Source organism: Neltuma alba, unplaced genomic scaffold (genome assembly GCF_004799145.2).
Source record: "Neltuma alba isolate B1F8T4 unplaced genomic scaffold, ASM479914v2 tig00003357_pilon, whole genome shotgun sequence".
Taxonomy (NCBI): domain Eukaryota; kingdom Viridiplantae; phylum Streptophyta; class Magnoliopsida; order Fabales; family Fabaceae; genus Neltuma; species Neltuma alba.
Genome location: NW_021633251.1, coordinates 1,215 through 22,924, shown reverse-complemented (window position 1 = coordinate 22,924; position 21,710 = coordinate 1,215). Strand labels below are relative to the sequence as shown.

At 34.0% G+C, this 21,710-nt stretch overlaps 4 protein-coding genes across 6 annotated transcripts; all 4 read right to left on the bottom strand.

Moving 5' to 3' along the window:
* Positions 1 to 892: 892 nt before the first annotated feature.
* On the bottom strand, positions 893 to 4,187 carry LOC114741343 (root phototropism protein 3). Of its 3 annotated transcripts, none has more exons than XM_028929592.1 (5): positions 4,107 to 4,184; positions 3,868 to 4,014; positions 3,652 to 3,721; positions 2,190 to 3,473; positions 893 to 1,711 (listed from the first exon to the last, which is right to left on the bottom strand). In XM_028929592.1, the coding sequence occupies exons 2-5, from the start codon at positions 3,978 to 3,980 to the stop codon at positions 1,157 to 1,159; spliced, it is 2,022 nt and encodes a 673-aa protein (XP_028785425.1). In that variant the 5' UTR covers positions 3,981 to 4,014; positions 4,107 to 4,184; the 3' UTR covers positions 893 to 1,156. The 3 variants fall into 3 exon arrangements, with proteins under 3 accessions (XP_028785425.1, XP_028785426.1, XP_028785424.1); XM_028929593.1 differs by having other exon boundaries at positions 3,868 to 3,981; positions 4,107 to 4,183; XM_028929591.1 differs by having other exon boundaries at positions 3,868 to 4,187.
* A 4,539-nt stretch (positions 4,188 to 8,726) lies between these two features.
* On the bottom strand, positions 8,727 to 12,332 carry LOC114741344 (pentatricopeptide repeat-containing protein At5g09450, mitochondrial-like). Its single transcript, XM_028929594.1, has 3 exons — positions 12,254 to 12,332; positions 11,656 to 11,959; positions 8,727 to 9,835 (listed from the first exon to the last, which is right to left on the bottom strand). The coding sequence occupies exons 1-3, from the start codon at positions 12,286 to 12,288 to the stop codon at positions 8,942 to 8,944; spliced, it is 1,233 nt and encodes a 410-aa protein (XP_028785427.1). The 5' UTR covers positions 12,289 to 12,332; the 3' UTR covers positions 8,727 to 8,941.
* Positions 12,333 to 14,391: 2,059 nt separating this feature from the next.
* LOC114741339 (protein DMR6-LIKE OXYGENASE 1-like) lies at positions 14,392 to 17,094 on the bottom strand. The gene is made up of 4 exons (XM_028929587.1): positions 16,629 to 17,094; positions 16,110 to 16,345; positions 15,210 to 15,537; positions 14,392 to 14,823 (listed from the first exon to the last, which is right to left on the bottom strand). Exons 1-4 carry the CDS (start codon positions 16,902 to 16,904, stop codon positions 14,575 to 14,577), a joined length of 1,089 nt encoding a protein of 362 aa, XP_028785420.1. The 5' UTR covers positions 16,905 to 17,094; the 3' UTR covers positions 14,392 to 14,574.
* A 2,355-nt stretch (positions 17,095 to 19,449) lies between these two features.
* Positions 19,450 to 20,774, bottom strand: LOC114741346 (protein DMR6-LIKE OXYGENASE 2-like). Its single transcript, XM_028929596.1, has 4 exons — positions 20,704 to 20,774; positions 20,387 to 20,619; positions 19,957 to 20,284; positions 19,450 to 19,737 (listed from the first exon to the last, which is right to left on the bottom strand). The coding sequence occupies exons 2-4, from the start codon at positions 20,578 to 20,580 to the stop codon at positions 19,450 to 19,452; spliced, it is 810 nt and encodes a 269-aa protein (XP_028785429.1). The 5' UTR covers positions 20,581 to 20,619; positions 20,704 to 20,774.
* Positions 20,775 to 21,710: the final 936 nt, after the last annotated feature.

Below are 21,710 nucleotides of genomic sequence, written 5' to 3'. Positions count from 1 at the left end.
TTTTCAAAAGTTCATGTAATTTTTTTTTTTTTGGTTATTATACATACAATTTTTGAGACAAGTCGATAATGAAAAGAGAAGTTCAATTTTCTAAAAAGTCAAACTGTTGTAAATCAAAACGCACTCACTAAACTGGGGGCAGAAGTTGACTAATAAAAATATTAATAATATTAAAAAGTATATTTTAAAATGTTTATTAAATCAAAATAATATAACTTTATTAAAGTTAAAATTTTGAGAAATATAGAACATTAAAACCACAATAACATTGAGGTGGAGTTAATTTCTTTTGGCGTGTCTCAAAGTTTTAGAAAATTACTATTATTTGTACATATACAAATAAAGTACACCAAAAAACATAGCGAGGGCATTGTGTCTGACAAAGGGAATATTGTTTCCTCCGCAAAGCACGTTTGGCAGGAGGGAAAGGAACTTCAAGAAAAGAAGAAAGAAAAAAAATGTCTATTAATATGCTTGGTAAGACATAATATCTCTTTTATTGAAATGATCATTTTCAGCAGACACACGATGTCTTTCCTTGGTATAGCAAAGAAAGATCACTCCCTTCCATTAGGAATTATAATGTGAAAGATGAATATAATACTACTTTTTATATAGTTTATGACCATATACCTCTTTTATCATGAAGTTTATTTCCGTCATTTGCATATTGGTTTTTCATTTTTTATGTTCAAATGTTTTTATTTTTCATCCACTTCAAACACGTAAATTGCTTCTAAGGAAAGCCCATTTTCCATTCTTCATTCCTATCCCCAACTTTAGAACATTGCCGTTGTCCCAAATGCAAACTATATTTCAAGTTTTTCACTTCAATTCCTCTTCATGTTTTCTTTTTGTCACCAAGCACATTCTCAAAAGCCAGACTCGACCATTTTGCTTCTCTTAATGCACACTCTGTCATATGGAAGGCCACACCGTGCAAAATATACAGTGATTCAAGTATAATTGGAAAACATGAAGAAGATATAATTTACATTTCTGGTAAATCACAATGATCCTATGATTCAGCTAGAAGAATTCAAAGAAGCCACTATGAAAGAAAAAGGAATCAGATGTGACAGAAGGGAAGAAAAGGATCCAAAACCCAGAGAGACCATAAGAATCATCATATAATAAAACTGAGAATTCTCGTCTTTCAGGATATTGAGTTTCTCCACCTTCTATGAGCCTTTATGTTGTTTGGTTCTGGTGGAGCTGGAATCTGTGGTCCAACATCATGACTCTCAGCATTTGACAATCTGGTAAGCTTGCTCAGCTTTTTCCAACCACTGCTCCAAGCTGAACTTTGTTTTGGCTTCACCATCTTATCATACTGTTTCTGCAGATTTTCCATATCATTCTGAAGCTCCAAGTACTTGGCTTTCATGCTCTCAAGCTCAAACTTCAGCGCGTTAATGTCCTTCTTCGCGGCTGTCCATCCTTCTTGGAATGATTGTGGTGTCCCTTCTAGAAGTGTTTTTCGGTTCACGATCATTGGCTGGTAGTAGTGAGGTTCCATGTCATCTCCGAGAGATGTATGGGCTAATGCATTGCTTATCTTTACCTGTTCACAGAATAAGACTTGCACCACTACCCTTAATGGAAGCCTTTCGTTTTGTGCAGCATGCATACAGGCATCAATGGAGAGTTTCTGACAGTCCATTATGCGACAGAGCCGCTTCCTTTCGTGCTCAGAAAGTGCTGGATGTGCCTGTTAATTTCCCCCCCCCCCCCAACAGATAAGCAGTTCAGTATATAAAAGCCATATTGCAATTATGAGCAAACACAAATCAATGAAAAGTTCCTCAAAATCTCAGCTTCTCATGATGATAGTCATTAGCTAACCGTGGAATGACCTATGAAGCATCAAAACTTTAGAAAAAGAATAGTTGGATCTGTGTCTGCCGCCTGCTACGTCTATAAAACAACGTGACACTTTACACTGCGTTTGGAAGCTTTAAAATTAGTTCTGTAGCCTTGTTTATGTTCATGTTTAGGTCAATGCTTCTCAAGAAATGACTGTTTATGTCTCAAATCAATAACAGTTTTATTCTCAAAGTGATGTATAAATTTACTTATCAAACTTGAATGGTAAGATGCATATAGTTTGTTGGTTTACTGAAATTTGACGTCCAAAGAGTAAGTATAGGCTCCTTGTCTGATTTCTCATGGAAACAAGAATTAATTACCTTAAGATAGGAATCAATTGCTCTGTAAAGTCCATCATCACAGGTCCTTGCTGACTCAGGCAAGGCTTCTGCAAGTGCCTGAAATTTTGTGAGGGAAAGGTTTCTATCTTTGGATACCTCTGTAAGATAACTATCAACAAGTCTTGCCACTCTTGTCTTGGCATTGATGTTACCAGCCGCATTCTTGTTTGAAAATGACAGCCGAGGGGGACTTGAATTCTCAGTTACTTCTTGAACAAGAAAATGCTCTAGTAACCTCTGAACAAGATCCACATCATACATGGTCTCACTTTTACCATAAGAAGGAATCAGAAGATCAGCCAGTGTAGCTTGCTCAAATTGCATTCCCACTCTTTTCTCTAATTCAGTTATTAATGCTGGTGCAACTTTTAGCATGTTTGCTATGTTCAATAGCCTAAGAAGGAAGCTGCATGAAACACTGTCCTTCTGTGGTGGAATTATGCTGATGAGGCTCTCAATGATCATCCTTTGATCTTTAGCCTGAAGACTGCTTGAAGAGTCATCCCTGGCTCCGGCCACAATCATATGAAGTCCGCCTTTCCAGCTACCGCCGCCACCAACACTACTACTATCACTTACACTGTAGTTGCTTGATTCATCTCCAGCTGTTGTTATGTCACTTATCAATCCTGGTAGCCATTTGGTACCATAATGCATTATTGCAGCTCCAATCAATTCAAATCTCATACCCTTTACCTTGATAGCAGTGATGACTCTAACAAAGTGATCAATCCTAAGGATTGAAACATCTTCAAACCACCAATCAGGAGGAACCTGATGATTCCCACTAGGGCTTGAATCTTTCATGCCATTCCATTTTGGGCTAGTAACCTTAGGGTGTCTTCCAGTATATGCCCACCTTATTCCTTTTGGGTTGGCACAAGCTTTCCAAGCTATGGACTCGCTGCATCTTCGAACAATCTGAAGGTTCTCCGCCCATGGCGAGAGCTTCTCACAGCTCTTCAGCACAACTATGGAATCTCTCCAAGAAGACAAAACCACATAGCTAAGAAATGCTTCAGTTTTGAATATGAGATTGCCTTCTTCTAGGTCCTCAGTCATTTCTAGATACTCAGCAGCACATCTTAGGCCTGAAATATTGCCTGCTGTTAATTCAACAGCAATTCCATAGCAGAATTTAGCTGCAAGTGCAAAAGCCTCAGCTCCACCAGGCAAATCTTCCATAGTTATCTTATTCAAGTCCGGATCGCGCCATTCATTCACGATTCTGTTTAGCTTTCCGCATCTTGACAGCAAAGGATACTTCCACAGAGCCAAAAAGGAGAGAGAGAGAGAAAAGGTCTCAGAATTTGACAGCAACAAATCGTCACTATATTTATTTACTTTTCTACTTTCTCTTCCAAGTAGTATTTGATCTATTTGCATAAAAACAAAGAATAAAAGGATTTAAAGTTGTTCAAAGTTGAAAAAAACAAGCTACCTTGTGTAAGTGGAAGTTAACTTCTCCAATTAGAACAAGAAAGTCACTTGGTACATCAGTATCAACATACCTACAAACAAAATGAAGACACTAAATGTTCAAACAGCTATTTATGATCATCAAAATCTTCTGTAGTCAATAGGCCTTCTCAATGGTTTTGACAATACACCACAAAGCTAGAAAAAAAAACACAGAAGATTTTGCAGATTGACACACCAAGAGTGGCCTCTTCGCTGAATCCCATCAGTCTTGACCCGTTGATTGGTTGAAGTGAGAAGGCCAGACCCATATTCCCTTGCTGAAGCTGACTCGCTCTCCGATTCCCACATGCTGAAACCGAGATTTTCCCAGAATGTTACTGTGCTGGATTTTCCAGGGGAAGCAGCTCTGAATCAGGAAAAGTGAACGGAGACAATCAAGAGTAAGAAGAAGATAGAAGAGGAAACAAAACCCACATGGGGTGGTGGTTGGAATTATCTTGAAATTGTCGGCTTCTTGAAGCAAATTTGAAGATCTATCTTGGACTTGTTCCTGGGGATAAAACTTGGGTTTGTGATTTCTTTCAACTCTGAAAATTCATGGAATAACCAGAAGATATCATTTCATTTGAGTAAGATGACAGTTTGTTATAATGACATGACCCATACATGTCTATAAAAGAAAAAGCACCTTCCTTTTCACCTTGTTTTTCTTTTCTTTTGTTTTTTTTCCCTAATTTATTGCAATCCCGATGCTTTCTTCCATGAACAGAATCAGTGAAAGCCGATTTCCAATGACATGTTTGGCCCTTTTGGTTTCTTTTTTGATGAAAACCATAATCAGGAATTTATCACTTCATCATCAAATGAAGTCACTATCAAGTGGTAAAACAGAAAAGTACTCATAAGTAGCATGATCTCACTATCAGTATTAGAACAAGGGGCCAAATTTTGAGAAATTAAGTACATCTAATTTAAATTTATTTTGTAAGAAACTTAAAAATTCAATCTTTAAAAAAAAAAAAAGACTCTAAGTAAAAGATATCATTTACATTTCATGAAGTTACAATTTGATCTTATAAATGTTGTACAAATATTTACTCTTTTATTTTTTATAAATACCAATTCATTTTTGCGACGTGTATTGGACTTGACCAATCTAGTAGTTAAAATTTGTTAACATAAGTTTTCTAATCCACAAGACTCGAAGTTGAGATAGTATTAAGAAAGGAAAGGAACATACAACCACGAAAAAGTTGACCTTTTTTTTTTTTTTAAAAGGTGTTTTTATCCAAAAAGTATTTATAAATAAAAAAATACGCAGTGAAATAAAGACATTAATATCTCATGCTCAATTCGGTAAAGATTTTCAACATATTTTATAATATAATACGTTCTACCTATAGCATTAATTTTTTTCACCTGGCATCCGTAACTAACTATAAAACTTTTTATGCTGGTCAAAACTATAAAACTTTTTAACTAGTTAACTAAACTTTTCTAATTAAATTTATGAATTTTATTGAGGATTACTTTTTACAATAAATAAATAATTTTAATTAACTTTATTAATCGATGTAATATTGCTATTAGATGTTTATATATAACAACAGGGGGGAGTATATAATTTATTAAAAAAAAAAGACGTTACTAATGATGCCATCGGGAGCTCAATTTTTTTTATCAAAATTTGCCTTCTTTTTTAGCCCATAATTAAAATAAGCCTTCTTTAAAACGGAAATGGTTTTTTTTTTTTTTGCCAACAAATGTGCATGGGGAATAGACGATATTAATGAAGCAGAAAAATGCAAACCAAGTGATTTAAAATTATATACTAAAAATATTTTTTTAAAAAAAGCTTTGTTTTATTTAAAATTATGGATTATTTCCAACTCGTTTTCTGGGACATTTTTCACAGAGAAATTAATGCAAGCAATCTGAAATGAGTATAAAATCTATCTGGACTGCTATTTCATTGAAGACTGTAGTTATCACATCAACGTACGTGCATGAGGGCCATGGAATATGGAATATTGCAAATAGAATTATTAATTATTAATATTATTATTCTTATTAAATGAAATAAAAAATACAAACGAAAAAAAGGTTACCATCCCATTTATTGCATGTGGACTCTCCCCTCCAGTAGTTACGCGACAATCTCATTTAATTTGATGTAACACTTCAATTAATTTTCCATACCTCATCCTCATCCTGCTAAAAATAAAAATATATAAAAAACCCTCATTATATTTTGGATAAATATATACCATTTCAGTATTATTTATAGGTGTCTTCCAATATATTTTATCAGAATCAATAAAAGTCTTAACATTTATTAAATCTATCTAAAAATTTAATATGCCTCCAACTTTTTTCTTTTATTCAGGTAAAAAAACATTTTTCTTTTATCAAAATAAGTTTGCAACTATCAAATATACCTATTTTGAATCAAATAATATATACCAACGATGAAGGGTAAAATGAGAAGCTAGTGATAAAAATAATTAATGACATGCCTTATAATTAATTTATTCAAGGTACTTCTGTATGAAATAAAAATTAAATAATATAAGATATTTTTGTTCTCCCTTTGACATGTCACCCTTTAGAGGTAATTTGGGGTCCCTTTGTTTTATTTTTTTGGGACACATTTTGATATGTGTTACACAAGGTACCAAAAACTGAACCAATTATATATCACCGAAAGCAATAATTCAAGGGTCAGCCATCCAAATTAAGATTAATTTTGAATTAGATCGGTAATTTAGAATAATATAATATAATTTAAAATATACAAAAATAATTTATGTATAACGATGAAAAAAGTATTGTCTAAATAAAAAGATATTAATTAACAAATAATAGAATATTTACATCTAAACCACACATAATCCATCAAAAGATTTAATAAAGCACAAATATAATGAGCTACTGTTTTTAAATTTAAAATAATATTGTTTTAAGCTTAATAGCGGAAGAGAAAAATAAATAAAATCCAATTCGATCAAATGATCGAAAATCCTCAGTCAGTAGAAAACCAATTCACTGGTTTAACCAGCCAAACCAGGTTGGGTTTGCCTACCATGACATTACCCCAAGAGAGTTGTATTTCTTTCTATATACAGACATGTTTCTACACGAATTCTTAAGGGAAAAAAAAAATTCAATTGTATGTTATATAGTAATATATTGACATTTAATATTGATTGATATAACACATGGTTTTCTGGTATTGCATATACGATTTGATGTAAAGATAAAAATCACCATCTATGACTCTGTATTTTTTATCCAAATTTATTTTTAAATTTCACTTTAATTTGTTTTCAGACATTTTGGAACCGAGGTTTTCTTTTAATTATACATATAAATATAAAATCTCAAAATAATTTACAAGTTTTATATTTCCTTGCTCAGAATATATGAATGATTAGTAGACTAGTACTAATATTGGACCTCCATTTTAACTTTTCATGAGCCATGAGCTTAGGCTTAGCCATGTCCTATTGTCCTTCGCCTTTGATGTGTGACGCAATTATCCGCACATGTCTGGTCGCCATGAGCCACACCCTTATGAATTGTATAACCAAGCTTGGATCTTTCTGTGCCATTTGTTGTTTTAGTATGCCAAAAGAGACGTATCATCCGGCATGTATGCCTTTAATGTAAAGAAAATGGCCAAAAAAAAAAAACCGCAGAAATAGAAAAACTAAACCGGTTTATAAAAATTATTGTTAGAACCTATGCTGATGTTGTCATGGGTCTTTATTTACAATTTTCTTAGTTCAACAGTTTTTTTTTTTTTTGCCATTTTCCCTTTAATATACTCTTTCTGGTCTTATATATTAAAGTTTGATACTTAATAATGCCCCGTGTCTTTAATATAAGAATTAATTTGATATTTAATTTGGTTGTAAATATAATATCCCAATTCATTATGTCTCTCATATTTATCTATTTTTTTCAAAGTAGTCCTTATAATAGTTACACATGTTAAATATTTCATCAAATGGTAGTTTTAGTTAATACACATCATTAGCAAGAGTATTTTAGAAAAGACAACACCTATTTATCACAAATAATTAACTTAACTAAGCTTTTTAATCTACTCGAATTAGTCAACTAACTATTATATTAAGGACAGAAGTTAGCATAAAAAAATAATGAAAATTTAATTTACAAAGACAACTAAAAAATAGTTCGGCTGATTACTTGTAAAAAAAAAATTATATGTTTTAGTCCCTTTAATAATTTGTATTAGGATTACCTTCATTGATTTAAATCATCTTTAATACTATATGTAATTAATAAGATAATCTAGGGGGAAAATATAAATTTAAAGGACAAAGTGAATTAGTATTTTATATTTAGAATTAAAACAAACTTCTCAACTAACTTTTACATTTAAGATCAGAAGATGTATCATGTATAGATCCGATTGATTTTTTTTTTTTGTTAAACTATTTTTGGAACCAAAATGAAGGCACATCTTATTTCCTTTCATTTCTATAAGAGAAAAAAAGGCCACGGTCCCCACGAGTGCCAAAAAGTTGAATTATTGTGTAATTGACTGGAATTTGGAAGCAAACTAAACATCAATCTTTTTTGAAATATTGGCGTATGTGAAGAAAGCTAAGGAACACAAGTCTTCCACACTAACATAAACCAACGTTGCGTTTTGAGATATAAATTGGACGGTTCAGATTTGACTGGAGAGACAATTGCAAGTTACAAGCTACAGAGGATCCAAGTCCAGTCATCAATGGAGAAGGAAAAAGGCAAGATGCATTAAGATCCTAAAGAATTTATTCCGGTTAATACTATTTCTGGTCCTTCTAATTTAATTAAATTTTAGTTTTAATTCCTGTGATTTCAAATAATTGATTTTAATCTTTATAATTCCACAATCATTTGGCCCGAGTTTAACGAACAGTTAATGAACAGTCCATATATTTTTAATGAGTCAAAATATATGCAAAGACCAACAATTATATTAATCCAAATAACTCTAAATGCTACTTTTGAACTATCATAAAAATATGAAAAAATTTGAAGGCTCTCCACATGAAAGATGATAGTTAGCAGCAGCAGCATAAAGCAATGGAAGCTTACATCTCAACAAATCAATGCAAAACTGTCACCCAATTCCAACCCGTAGGATACATGTTGGAGATGGATCAATGAACTGCAAATGAAAATAATACAAAAATACATTCTCTTCTTATGTCAGCACAAGATTAAACTGAAATCTATAAACTGTTCGATGTTCAGATCACATTTATTAATGTCAACAGAGCTAATCTATTTAGTCAATTATTTTCTGGATTGAGCTTTTTCTGGATGAGAATTCTATTGAAGTTGTCAGCTATTTCAGTCAACCCCATGTCTGTAAATGCACCTATAAGCTTTTCACAGGCAAGCATGTCAAAATCTGTGTTTGTAGATTGCGCCCATTGATCAATAACTTCTGCTGCTTCTTCCATGTGACCTAGCATCAGATATGAAGAAAGAATGCATATATAATTCCTGCTAATCATTTTCTGTTTAGTCATTCTAAGGGATTTCCATATCTGATCGATTTTATCCTTACTTCCCAATCCGGCATATTGTATGATTAGGAAGTCATAGGTAATCCATTCTCTTTGGGTGGTCCTTTTCTCAGGTTCGACAAGTGAGTTGGATCCTGCATTATCAAGATGCCCCACGGTAACGTATATATTGGCGAGGCCAGCATATCTCTTCCAACTTTCATTAGAACCAGCAACATGACTCATTTCATCGAGTATCCTTTTAACTTCATCAATATTAAGAGTAGCAGCAAAAGAACTAATCCACAAATTGTAAGTGAAGATATCGGGTAAAACCTTCTGCTGTTTTAGATCTTCAACAACCAATGGGACCTTTTCAACCTGCCCAACTGACATGTATAGAGTCATCATTTCATTGTACATTAGGGCATTAAAGGACAGGTTTGAATTTTTTATCCTTTGATAAAGCTCCTCAGCCTTTTCAGTGAATTTTGCTCCTGCATATGAATGAAGGAGGGCAGTATAGGTTTCGCTTGTCTTTGCAGAAAGAGGTAAGCCCTCAAAATAGCGCTCCGCAGCATCAATGCCAAAAACTTTGGTCATGAGGTCTATGCGGATTGCATAGTCGGAGTCTGATAACTCGTATTCTTCATGGGTAACCATCCATTCAGATATCTGCAATCATCAATAGTCAGTAAGTACTCAGTCAGTTAGCATTCAGATCATATTCCAAAACTAAAACATTATAGAAAATCAGATCTGTGATCTCCAATTGCCAAGTCAGATTTCATGACATCTGGTAATCATGAAAAGAAGCTGATGATACAAATTTGTAAAGACCCTGAAAACTCACAACTTAACCACCAGCCGTTGGAGGATTTGACCCTGAAAAGCCAGAACTTAACTGCCAGCCTTTGGAGGATTTGAGGTTGAGAAGAACAGAGATAATGCATGGAAGAGAGCTTGACACATAGACAAATCAGGTATTTTTTCTTTTCTTTTTTGGTTTTCAATAGCTAGTATAGTTCTAAAATTCTTGCCCCTCATGATAGTTATATAGTTTATTCATATATTTCCTTTCTCTTCAGTGTTGTGTTTCTTCTTAAACTTACCTTGCCTGCAGGACTTGAACAACTTAGAAGTTTATACATGGTAAAAGCTATAATCATGAAGATGTAGAACTCAACATGTAATATCTTTGGCAGAGTCAACATGGGGAGGAAAAAAGGGTTCTTTCTTGGGTTACACTGATCTGTAATTGTAAATAAATAAATAAATTTTAAAGAGTAGGTAAACGGTTACTAGACGTTAGTCATTTAGGACAAAGTTTCTGTTGTATTTCTATTCAAGTTTGTTAGGATAGCATTATGAGTAGACCTATGGTATTATAAATAGACAACAAGGATACCCAAATGTATAACTGATTACCGTATTAATGAAAGTGCAATATTCAGCCTATGTTCTCTTGTCCCCCTCTGTTCCTCTACAATTCTACAGTTTCTGTTTCCTTCTGGTTTTCCTAATTTCCATCTTCTGCTCTCTACCTTCTGTTCCCCCTAAAACTCTTTCTTTCTCCTCAAAATATTATTTTTAAACTACATACACATGGAATGCCTAGAGTTAGGCACGACAATTAGGTCATATTTATAGTTCCTGCCAGAGGAATGTGGAGGAGGAAAATGAGAAAAGAATGCAAATTACTAAACCTGAGATCCTAAATCATTACTATTTCATGGTTTTGCCAGAAAACAGCATCAGCATATAAACATTACTATCAGTCCAATCACAAATGGGAGGATTGAACACGAATACGAGATAGCATAACTCAACTATACTAATTAAAGACCACTTAAAATCTAAGGCTTTTCTCATAAATATACCCGCCATATTGAAAATTTGGTCATCAAAGTCTCCAGAATCACATCTGAAATCTTCTTTCGTGCTAACATAGGAAATAAAACTAGATAGTGAAACAGCCCAGGCATTATATGTAACAAATCAGACAGTTTCAAGAATATTCATTGAAGGAAGTTAACAAGATGGAGTAAAAGATTCATGCACGAATCTTCCAAAAGCCTTGGACCCATACCAAGGCCAGGGCGGCAAACCAAGAGCCTACATGAGCGGGAGTGTGTTGACATGGAGCCGCGATAGCAAAATAGATTGGCCATTTATTTAGACTATTGTAGACATTAAACAACTGTTTGGGAAAGGCAGGGAGGAGTGTTGGTGGGGAAGTGGGTATATTGACACGAGACGTGGGCAATACAAAGACAAAATTCTGATAAAAAGACTGACCCTTAATTCAAAAGTGACAATCATACCCGGGAAATCCACAAAATGATTTCTAACTGCCCCTAATAGACCTACAGTGCCCATGTAGAGCTTCTGAAGATTAAACCTATAAAACCCAGTTCTTCATTATTATTAAATTCCCCCCCAGTTTCATGACAGATATGTATCATACTAGAAAATGATCCGGAGAAGGACCAAACCTCCAATGCATGTTTGTAACGTTGAGATTTTCTGAGTTCTCTGGAAATATCCCGAAGCTCGGACCCCGAAATGTGATTGCCTTCGCTGACCCATTTCTGAAGAACATTGGTGGCGCTCCGCTTTGGTAGCCTCAGCCTGAACAGTCTGCTCCTGAGGTCGTCGTCACCCTCCGAAGAGTTCGAAGTCTCTTCCACAAGATCAGTTCCCAACGCTCGCGAAGAGAGAAATCTAGAGATATTCGCTCCACTGACGATAGACAGTGAACGATAATTGCCGCTGACAATCCCATTATTTCGAAACCACCTATAACAAACACCCATTGGGTGAGTTCGATAGGGAATCTAGAGGAAAATCCCAATCAGTTTGGTCAATTAGAAAATTCAATCAGACAATCGAAGTTAAGAAGTTTAGAACTTGCATATTCCTGAGCCCAAGGATTGGAAGACACAGCTTTATGAAATATATGAATTGGGAAAAGTGGAGGGGAAAAACTTCGAAATCGAATAGACACATAGGTGAAGACCCAGGGAAATTGTGATTTATGCTTCATTCATCGTCTTTTTTATGCGAACCAAACATACAAGCAGTATTGCTTACTGTCTGAGAGTGAAGGCCATAGAGCGAGAAGCCATTGGCGCTGTTCCTTCTGGTTGATGCAGCTCAGTGATGTAAAAGACCGTGCGTTTATGTGCGCGTAATTTCTAGGACTTTTTTTTTTTTTTTTAAGAAGTTGCAATTGTTTCCCCAACAAACAAAAAGTTGAAATAGGGAATGGAAGAAAACAGGGCAGAAATAGGGGATGGAAGAACATGGTTTCATTGGCTTGTTTAGCTTGCTAGAATAATTGCCAGAGAAAGAGTTATGAGAGTAATAACTTTCATTTGTGCCCCCTGTTTGTTTTGAGGGGAGGGTAGGAAAGGGAAGTTTTATCCTCACCTTGTTTGGTTTGATTAAAAAAGAAGAGAGGGAAAGATATTTAATGATTCCTTGTTTGGTTCAAGAAAGGGAGGAGAGGGATAGTAATAATCAATTTACCATTCTACCCTTACATATTAGTTTATGTTTTTTATTGATATATTATATAAATTAATTTACATCTTAATTTAAATTAAATAATTTAATAAAAATTCAGTCTTATCATGTTAATATGTGTATTAAAAAATTGGTACAGTAATTTTTTATTCTAATTAATATAATAATATATTTAAAATAATCAAATTGACAAATTTTATGTGCTCTAAGAAAAAATGAAATTCTATCCTCTTTAAGCTATCTTTTTTTCCAGCTTTAAAATATATTTAATAAATAATATATTTATAAAAAAAATTAATTTTATAATATTATAATTTTTTATTTGAATAATTTTTTATTTTTAAATAATTTTTTATAATATATTTTTAATTATAATAATGTATATTTTTTATTTTTTTATTTAGGGTAATATATTTTTTATTTGAAATAAATATTATAATAATATATTTTATGGATAGAAGTAAAATATTAAAAAAATTATAAAGGTATAATGGTTTAAAAATTTGGCTCCCCTCAAAAAACCCCCAATTTAAAAGGGAGTTAAAACAAGGGAGGGGACATTTTAGCTCCCCTTCCCTCTAAAATTTTTAACCAAACAAGGGGAGGGGCCTCCCCTCCCCTCCCCCTCCAACCAAACAAACCCAAAGTTGGCCAAAAGAATTTTGTGCCTCATAAAAGATTATATTTTCTCCTATTAAAAATTGCACTGCCATTCAAGTTAATATATCTATTAAATTAAATGTTATTTATAGAGATAATCTTACTTTTTACGTTATTATAATTATTTGTGTGTTTGGGAGAGCCTTTTATGGGCAAGAGTAGCTTATTTTGCAGCAAAACCTCGATTCAAAAAGTAAGCTTTTTTGGGACTTAAGAGAGCCTGTGCAAGACCACACTAGGGGCCAAAGTCGGGCCAAATGCGTAATTCACTTTAAGTTGGGAGAGGTAGTTTTTTCAAGTGGCAATCGGGTTTAGGATCATTGGAAATTGTTGTAATAATAATTTTCTCTCATTCTTCTCGTTGTTCTCTCGTTATTTAATGAAACTCAGGTACATTTTGGCAATTTTACAACCTAAACATGCTTTTATTCAATCATAATTCAAATAATCTTTTACCTAACCTAACTTTTACAAAGCAACTTTTATAAAATTCAATCTAAACACAATTCACATTATCCAATTTAATTTTTATTCAATCTCACTTTTTCAAAAGTCAGAACTGCTAATCTAAAGAGACCCTGTATAAGTTTTGTAGTGTTTCTTTAGTATTTAATTTTATAAATTTCATTATCATATTAATTTAATAGATATTTATAATTGTATTTTTTAAAAAAATATGTTATCTTTTCTTAAATATAAGAACTAGATAACTAATTTACAAAAATTAAAAAAATTAGTTAAGCTAATTATTTATAATAAATGTACATTGATTTTCATAAAATCCTCTATTTAATCATTTGTGGTATAAACTACCTTTATTAATGAAAATTCCTTTTAGTATGTGCAATTAACATGATCGTTTGGAGAAAAATATGCAAATTTTTGAGATAAAGCAAGAACAAGGCATTACATTTAAGATTAAAGGAAACCCTTCAATCAATTGTTATATGTAGGATGAGAGGGAGTAATATTTACAAAAGAAATTTCCGGGTAAAAAACTTGAAACCTTATCAAGTTTGTTACCCCAAAAAAAGAGACTGAGACTAATAATGCCATGTGGCTAAGACATTCATAAGAAGAAAAGGTTTACTAATTTTCAAGCAGTTGATAGATGAGAATTACAGACAAACACACACACACACACACACATTTTGATACATATAATCACTCATATCTTACAGAGTACATTAATTGCTTATGGTAGATGGTTGGTTCTGCAAGGTGATCTATGTCGGAATGCGAACGCGGTCCAATGCACTCTTCTTATCGAGTGAATTTGATTGATAAAGTTCAAAGAATTGCCTATATGCCATTGAAGTGTAGGCCGGTGGGTGAGTTTCATTGACAAGCTCTGGTGCTGGGCCGACAAGTTGGTCAAATGATGGACCATTTGCTGTCACCATTGATATCCTTGTAGCGTTGCTGTACAGTACTGCTCTATGCACATTGCTCTTGTACTTCCCATTACTCACAATCTAAACCAAAAAATGTCACAATAAGTTCAAGTCAAATATGAATGAACTATTAATTATCTTAGATTTCAAGGGACTTCCATCATATTTGTCTTTGTTATATGTAATAAGCAGAAGTCCTTGGAGAACCATACCCCAAACCTTTCCAATAAGGACCCTTGGCAAGCAGCTCTCCCTGATTGGCCAGTTCTCAACAAAAGTACCATTATAATGAGAATAATTCTTTGAAATAACCACATCCTAAAAACTAGCCATTGGAATCGATAGCCTAAGACCTCATAAGGCGCTTACTTTAAGATAACTTTCCTAATATGGGACTGATAACAGTATACTATATGTATGCAGATATTATATGTATGTTGATGATGATCATAGTAGCAAAAAGGTACCTCTAGAAGATCAGCAGTGTTAACCATTAGAGCATTGGGAGGAGCATTCAGTTTGACCCAATTGCCATTATGCAACGTCTGAAGGCCGTTGATGCCATTTTCTGAGACTATAGTGAGGAAGCCATGATCAGAGTGAGGATGGAGCCCCAACGCAAGTTCAGGCTCTGGGCATGGAGGGTACAGATTTGCAATGAATAGTTGAAAGCTGGACTCCATATTCATAGCCTTACTTATGTAGTTTGGTTCCAATCCCAAACTCTCTGACACACCTTTCAATAATTCCCTTATGATTTCTCTGATTCTTTTGAAATACTCAAATGCAGCATCACTGTAGCATCAAGAACTGATGTCAGAAGAGGGATGGCAGATTAAGAATACAAGATTAAAAAGAAAACCTAACTTTCGGATCTATTGTAATAAGATAACCAGTACAACATGGCAATGAAAATAATGATTTAAAAGTTGTAAATTCATATATGAATGGCTACTACTGCTGATCAATAATACTAGCTCCGGTCCTAAATATAAGAGCTTGTTGATTAATTTGAGTAGATTAAGAAAATAAGTTAAATTGGTTATTTGTAATAAATAGATGTCTTTCCTAAAATATCTTTACTAATTAAGTTTATTAGCTAGAACTACTATTATTAGAAAGATTATTTGGGAAAAAAAAAGAATAAATATGAAAGACAAAGTGAGTTGGGATCTTGTATTTAGGATCAAAATAAAAGTCAAACAAAGTCTTATATTAAGGATTGGGGGGAGTATATCAATACATAATGTTGAATGTCCTTGATTGCTGCAGTATTCATAAGTCATAAGCTCATCTCAAACTCAATGCATAAAAAGGGGGCCTACATCTAGCTAAAAGTTAAATTTTTTGGGTGGCATCTTGCATACCTAAATCCAGCAGGTTTATGAGGGAAATGGAAGTCTGGATGCACAAAGACTTTGAGAAAATCCCTCCAGCAGTGTACTTGTTCTACAGCAGTATTGAAACTAGAGCCACATCTTATAGGATCAAAAATGTGCTTCCCTTGAAACTCTTTCTTTTCCTCATCTGAGAGATCGAAAAATCCTTTCACCCCTTCCATCATGCTGTTTATCAGGCTTTCTGGCATACCATGATTGATCAACTACACAAAATGAACTTCAGTAATCAATTCTTTGCGTAAATAGAATGTGAATTAACCAGAATAACACCCACATCAGTTTAATCTCCTCACACCAATTCAACTTCTCTCATTCTTTCAACTAAGATTTATCTCTCTATGCACATGCTTGTGCTAGTTTTCTAATTCAAGTGATGAAAAAAATTAAGTCTAAGGACCAACAAGTTGATACAGTGCAAAAGAGTAGAACAATTCTGTTTCTGCAAAAGTTAAGTCAGTAAAGTAGATTTTTTTCTTCCTTTTTTACCAAGAAGCAGCCCCATTCTTCACAAGCCTGGCCAAGATCTTGGATGGCTTTGCACCTTTGGTTGGGATTGCCTGAGGAAAGGAGAGAAAAGTCGATGATGGGAATTGCGTCTTCTGATGAGTCCAGAACTGAAAGATCATGAAGATTTTTTGAGGCAAAAGAGGAAGGTAAAGATTTGAGGCCAGATTCAGACAATGATTTGATAGTGACTGCTTTGGTTGAATGGACAGAAGGTTGTTCTGAGAAATCACTGGCAATAGTAATTGTTGCAGCCATGGATTTTTGGTAAGAGTAATGATAGAGGCAAAGAGATGCAGAGAACCAAATAAAGAGCCAGAGAATGAATTGGTGTGACGCTACTTGTAAGCGTTCACATCTTTGTATAGGCCTTATGAAGGGATAAGGATGAGTGTAAAATAGACAAGTTACAATTCAGAAAATATTTGTGATGCAGCTACGGCCAGCTCCCAGCTGTTGATTCATGCACTGTCTTGGGCTTGCTGGGCTGATATTCAATGTAAAGATAAGGCGGGAAAAGTAAGATTCTTTGGATAAAGTATAAGTGGACCATGTTCTGCCACAAGGTCAATATTGGAGGATTGACTTTCAGGGATGGAAGACTAAAAGAGGGGGGGGGGGGAACCAGCTTTTGGATCTATTAAGAAAGCTAGAGTACACTGCTGCTTTATGCAGATTGCTCTTTTACTGTCCATTATCTAAACAAAACATACCTATAGAGAAATATGCTTCAAATGCTTATCTATTTCACCTGAAAATAGAGGGAGAGTGTGTGTGTGTGTGGAAGATGAACATAGGTAATTATGGCTTATTGAAAACCTATTAACAAAGCCTATCCTACACAACTTATCACCAAACTTTAGTATATATAACGTGTTCTGATTTAATTCCTTTAGCTAAATCAAGAACGACATTCAAAAGTCTGTGGAAAATTTTAATTTTGATTTTTGAAATATTTATAGCTTGTTGATGAATGTCAGAATAATAGTAAATGTAAGCATTAAGATTTTGAGCTGTATATATTCTAGTTAAAAATTTGTCAGGGTATTTTGAGTTCTTTCTTCCCCCTTTTTCTATTGTCATAAAGAAGAAACATAGATGAGGTTCTCGGAAAATGTGTGTAGTTCTATTAAAAAAATGTGTGAAAGAGGAACAAAATACTCAATGTTCTTGACAAAAGTTGAAACAAACATAGAACATTGTCTATGAAATTTCGCCCAAAGTGACATTATTGCAGAAGTGGACAGGGAAGGAATGGTAAAATATGTTGATGAATTTTTTATCAAAAAACAGAAATATGTTGATGAATCTTTTTTCTTAATCTGGATAATGCACCAAATAAATAGCGGAATAATCAAGGGCATCAAAATATAATAAATGTTAAAATAAGAATAATTATGCTGTATTCCGATCTGTGCCCATGCCATTGCCTTTTAGCTCGACAACAGGAAGTGTATATCCTGAAGAATCCAAACTAAAATATCATGAAGATTTTTGCAGGCAAAAGAGGATGGCAAAGAAGTAAGGCCAGATTCAGACAATAATTTGATAGTATGGTTACTTTGCTTGAAGGGATGGAAGAATGTTCTGAGATATCAGTAGCCATAGTTAATGTTGCAGCCATGGATTTTGGATAAGAGTAATAAGAAGCAACCAAGGCAGAGAGAGAATGATAGAATTGAAGCACCATCTCTAGTCAACAAAGCTGTTTCACCCATTTCTTGTAAAAGACAAATAGGGAAAGTAAGCTTTTCTACGTGAAGAATACGTGGACATTTTTTCTGCTACTCTGTCTCGTATGTTTAAAAAACAAATTTGCACTTCTGATGATAATGTTCTTATTTATATAGTGCCACCTCTTGTCCTAACTATAAGAGCTAGTTGACTAATTTGAGAATGTTAATAAAATAAGTTGAGGTAGTTATTTGTAATAAATAAGTGTTGTCTTTCCTAAATATCCTTACTAATCAAGTGTATTGGCTAGAACTATTATTATTAGAAGGACTATCTTAAAAAATATATATAAATATGAGAGACAAAATGGATTGGAGTCTTATATTTAGAACTAAATAAAAATCAAACGAGGTCTTATATTAAATATTGGAGTTAGTACATGACAATCCAAAATATTTGCTTTCATTCTCAATCATTATAACTTGGGTCTAATAAATTTTACCTGTGAAATGATATAATAAATATTTAGAATTGTATTTCTTTTATGATTTTAATATTGACCTCAAATAAAAATTTCACTCTTGTTAACTAAATTTTTTGGGTTTGTTGTCACTAGCATAGATATAATTAAGAGAGAATTATGTCTAAAGATCACATTCACAAATCTTTTATCTTAAAGACCGTTAATAATCCTTACTCATTGTTTCACTAGTAAATTTGTATTGTACAAATGGTAAATATCGTTAAATATCTTTTCAATTATAAATTTGCTTTATGCGAATGATAAGCATTCATAGTTCAACTAGTAAATTTTAATTATGTGAGCAGTAAATTTGAGGGCCTTCTTAATAATTAACTTGTAAAAACAATTCCCCTGAAATTAACTATGGCGTTGAGGGCAAGTATATAATATAAATAATACGATTTTCACAATTGAACCCCATGAATTATCACAAACTAAAGCATTTTTTTTTTGTCCTAATACAACATCCAAAGCGTACGCTCAAAACAGAAGGCCTCAACACTTCCATAGACCCCAATGTCAATTTTGAAGACGCGCACTTACAATGACGTATGGGATTTCATTTCATTGACAAAAAAGCTTTGCTAATTCAGAATCAAACATATTTTATACAGAATGATTGATGCTTGGTTTGTGCAGAATGATCTCAGATGGAATGCGTAAATGTTCCAAGACAGTTTCCCTATCAAATGAGGTTGATTGTTGCAGTGCATAGAACTCTTTGTATGTCATTGAAGTGTAGGCTGGTGGGTGAATTTCATCCACAAGCTCTGGTGCTGGGCTGATCAGCTGGTCTAGAGATGGTCCATCTATAGTCACCATTGATATCCTTGTGATGTCGATGTACAATATTGCTCTATGCACATTGCTCTTGTACTTCCCATTAATCTGTATCTTCACAAAACATACCAAAGGAAGTTCTAGTCAAATACAAGGATTAGCTAACAGGAGTCTTAGACTTCAAGAAACATACTCCTCTGGTCCTAAATATAAGACTCTTATACTGGTATATATAAAGTTCATATATTTAGGACCGAAGGAGTATATGTTTATTTTAGGTATATTATATTGTATGTTTTCATCAAGATGGGAATGAGAGGAGAAGAATAGAACCTCTAGCAGATCCCCAGTGTTTACCATTAGAGCATTGGGAGGAGCATTCACTTTTACCCACTTGCCTTTATGCAGAGTCTGAAGGCCACCACTGATATTTTCTGCGACTGTAGTGAGCAAACCATGATCAGAGTGAGGAAGAAGCCCCAAAGCATGTTCTGGCTCTGGACATGGAGGGTACAGATTGGCAATGAAGACTTGGAAGCTTGATTCCCTATTCGTGGCCTTATATATGTAGTTTGGTTCTAATCCAAAACTTTCTGATACACCTTTCAACAGTTCCCATGTGATTTCTCTCATTAATTTGAAGTACTCAAATGCAGTATCACTGTAGCATCAAGAAGTGATATCAGAAAATGGGATGGCAGATGAAGAATAGAAATTTAGAGAGAAGCATCATGCATAGACACAAACACACACACACACACACCTAAACCCTGCAGGTTTATGAGGGAAGTGGAACTCAGGATGGACAAAGACTTTCAAAAAATCTCTCCAGCTTTTTACCTCTGTAGTGCTATTCATGCTAGCGCCACACTTGCTGGGGTCAGAAAGATGCTTCCCGTGAAACTCTCTCTTTTCTTCATCTGAAAGATTGAAAAATCCTTTTACCCCTTCCATCATTCTGTTTATCACACTTGCTGGGAAACTATGGCTGATCAGCTACAAAATCATGGAGTTCAGCACTCAATTCATGACATAAATAGAAGAGTGAATTATATATAAGCTGGTCTGTAGATTTCTTACCAAGAAGCAGCCCCATTCTTCACAAGCTTGGCCAAGATCTTGGATGGCTTTGCACCTTTGTTGAGAACTGGAGGAGGAGCAAGGAGAGAGAAATCAATAATGGGAAATGAGTCTTCGGATGAGTCCAGGATTGGACGATCATTGACATATTTCCAGACATAAAGAGGAATGTAAAGAGGTAAGGCCAGATTCAGATAATGATTTGATAGTGGTTATTTTGGTTTGATGCGTAGAACACTTTGCTGAGAAATCAGAAGTTGCTGCCTCCATGGATTTTGCAGAGGAGTAAGTAATGTGAGAAGCAAAGAATGCAGAGAACCCCCCCCCCCCGGGGGGGGAGATGGTGCACCGCGTCTAATAAACAAATATATTTCATTTTTTTCATGTAAAGACAAGTGGGAACAGTGAGATATTGACATATTTCTGGTAATAGTAATATAGTACGATTTGCTTTTGGTGTCGTCTTTCAATCTGTGAAATGATTTAAATCAAACTCTCACAGGGATATTTCCTATTGCAGCTGTTAATGCTATGACTTCTAAAGCAGATAACAACCTTAAACATCTGCTTGATCAAAATAAATCTACGTGGGTCCTTTCATTCTCAATTATTCCTTTTTATCATGTTTCTCAAGTTTTGATTTTGTACATGAAAGTAAGCATCTTGAAAGCCAGTGTTGTTTTTCTCTTTATAATTTTCTCCATTTTACAGATAATCTGTGGTATGTTGAACTGTTTGAGCAATTTTCATAGGATAATTTTCCGGCTACAACTTTTTCCTTCGTATGATATAATTCTAGGTGATATGCTTATGAAAATGGGTCAAGGCTTAGAAGACAAATGCTTCAAGGACAGTCATCTTCCTAAGCTATACACTAGGATAACCCTGTTCCTACCTAGTACCTAAACCAAACAAAAATCCCAAGCATTGTATGTCATGTTTACATGTTATATACTGATGGAACCAACAACTACTCACAAAACTTGTTGTTCTTTCCCTTACAAGGA

What these genes read in the sequence shown, in the direction of transcription:
- LOC114741346 (XM_028929596.1), bottom strand. Translation starts at nt 20,580, where the DNA reads ATGATGGAAGGGGTAAAAGGATTTTTCAATCTTTCAGATGAAGAAAAG. An exon ending in CATAAACCTGCAGGGTTTAG is followed by an intron (nt 20,285 to 20,386) that starts GTGTGTGTGTGT and finishes TTGATGCTACAG; the next exon opens with TGATACTGCATTTGAGTACT. An exon ending in ACACTGGGGATCTGCTAGAG is followed by an intron (nt 19,738 to 19,956) that starts GTTCTATTCTTC and finishes TGTTTTGTGAAG; the next exon opens with ATACAGATTAATGGGAAGTA.
- LOC114741339 (XM_028929587.1), bottom strand. Translation starts at nt 16,904, where the DNA reads ATGGCTGCAACAATTACTATTGCCAGTGATTTCTCAGAACAACCTTCT. An exon ending in AAGAATGGGGCTGCTTCTTG is followed by an intron (nt 16,346 to 16,628) that starts GTAAAAAAGGAA and finishes CATTTTGTGTAG; the next exon opens with TTGATCAATCATGGTATGCC. An exon ending in CATAAACCTGCTGGATTTAG is followed by an intron (nt 15,538 to 16,109) that starts GTATGCAAGATG and finishes TTGATGCTACAG; the next exon opens with TGATGCTGCATTTGAGTATT.
- LOC114741344 (XM_028929594.1), bottom strand. Translation starts at nt 12,288, where the DNA reads ATGGCTTCTCGCTCTATGGCCTTCACTCTCAGACA. An exon ending in ATGGCCTTCACTCTCAGACA is followed by an intron (nt 11,960 to 12,253) that starts GTAAGCAATACT and finishes TGTTTGTTATAG; the next exon opens with GTGGTTTCGAAATAATGGGA. An exon ending in GTTACAAACATGCATTGGAG is followed by an intron (nt 9,836 to 11,655) that starts GTTTGGTCCTTC and finishes TGATGATTGCAG; the next exon opens with ATATCTGAATGGATGGTTAC.
- LOC114741343 (XM_028929591.1), bottom strand. Translation starts at nt 3,980, where the DNA reads ATGTGGGAATCGGAGAGCGAGTCAGCTTCAGCAAGGGAATATGGGTCT. An exon ending in TTAACTTCCACTTACACAAG is followed by an intron (nt 3,474 to 3,651) that starts GTAGCTTGTTTT and finishes GCTCTGTGGAAG; the next exon opens with TATCCTTTGCTGTCAAGATG. An exon ending in CAATTGATTCCTATCTTAAG is followed by an intron (nt 1,712 to 2,189) that starts GTAATTAATTCT and finishes GGAAATTAACAG; the next exon opens with GCACATCCAGCACTTTCTGA.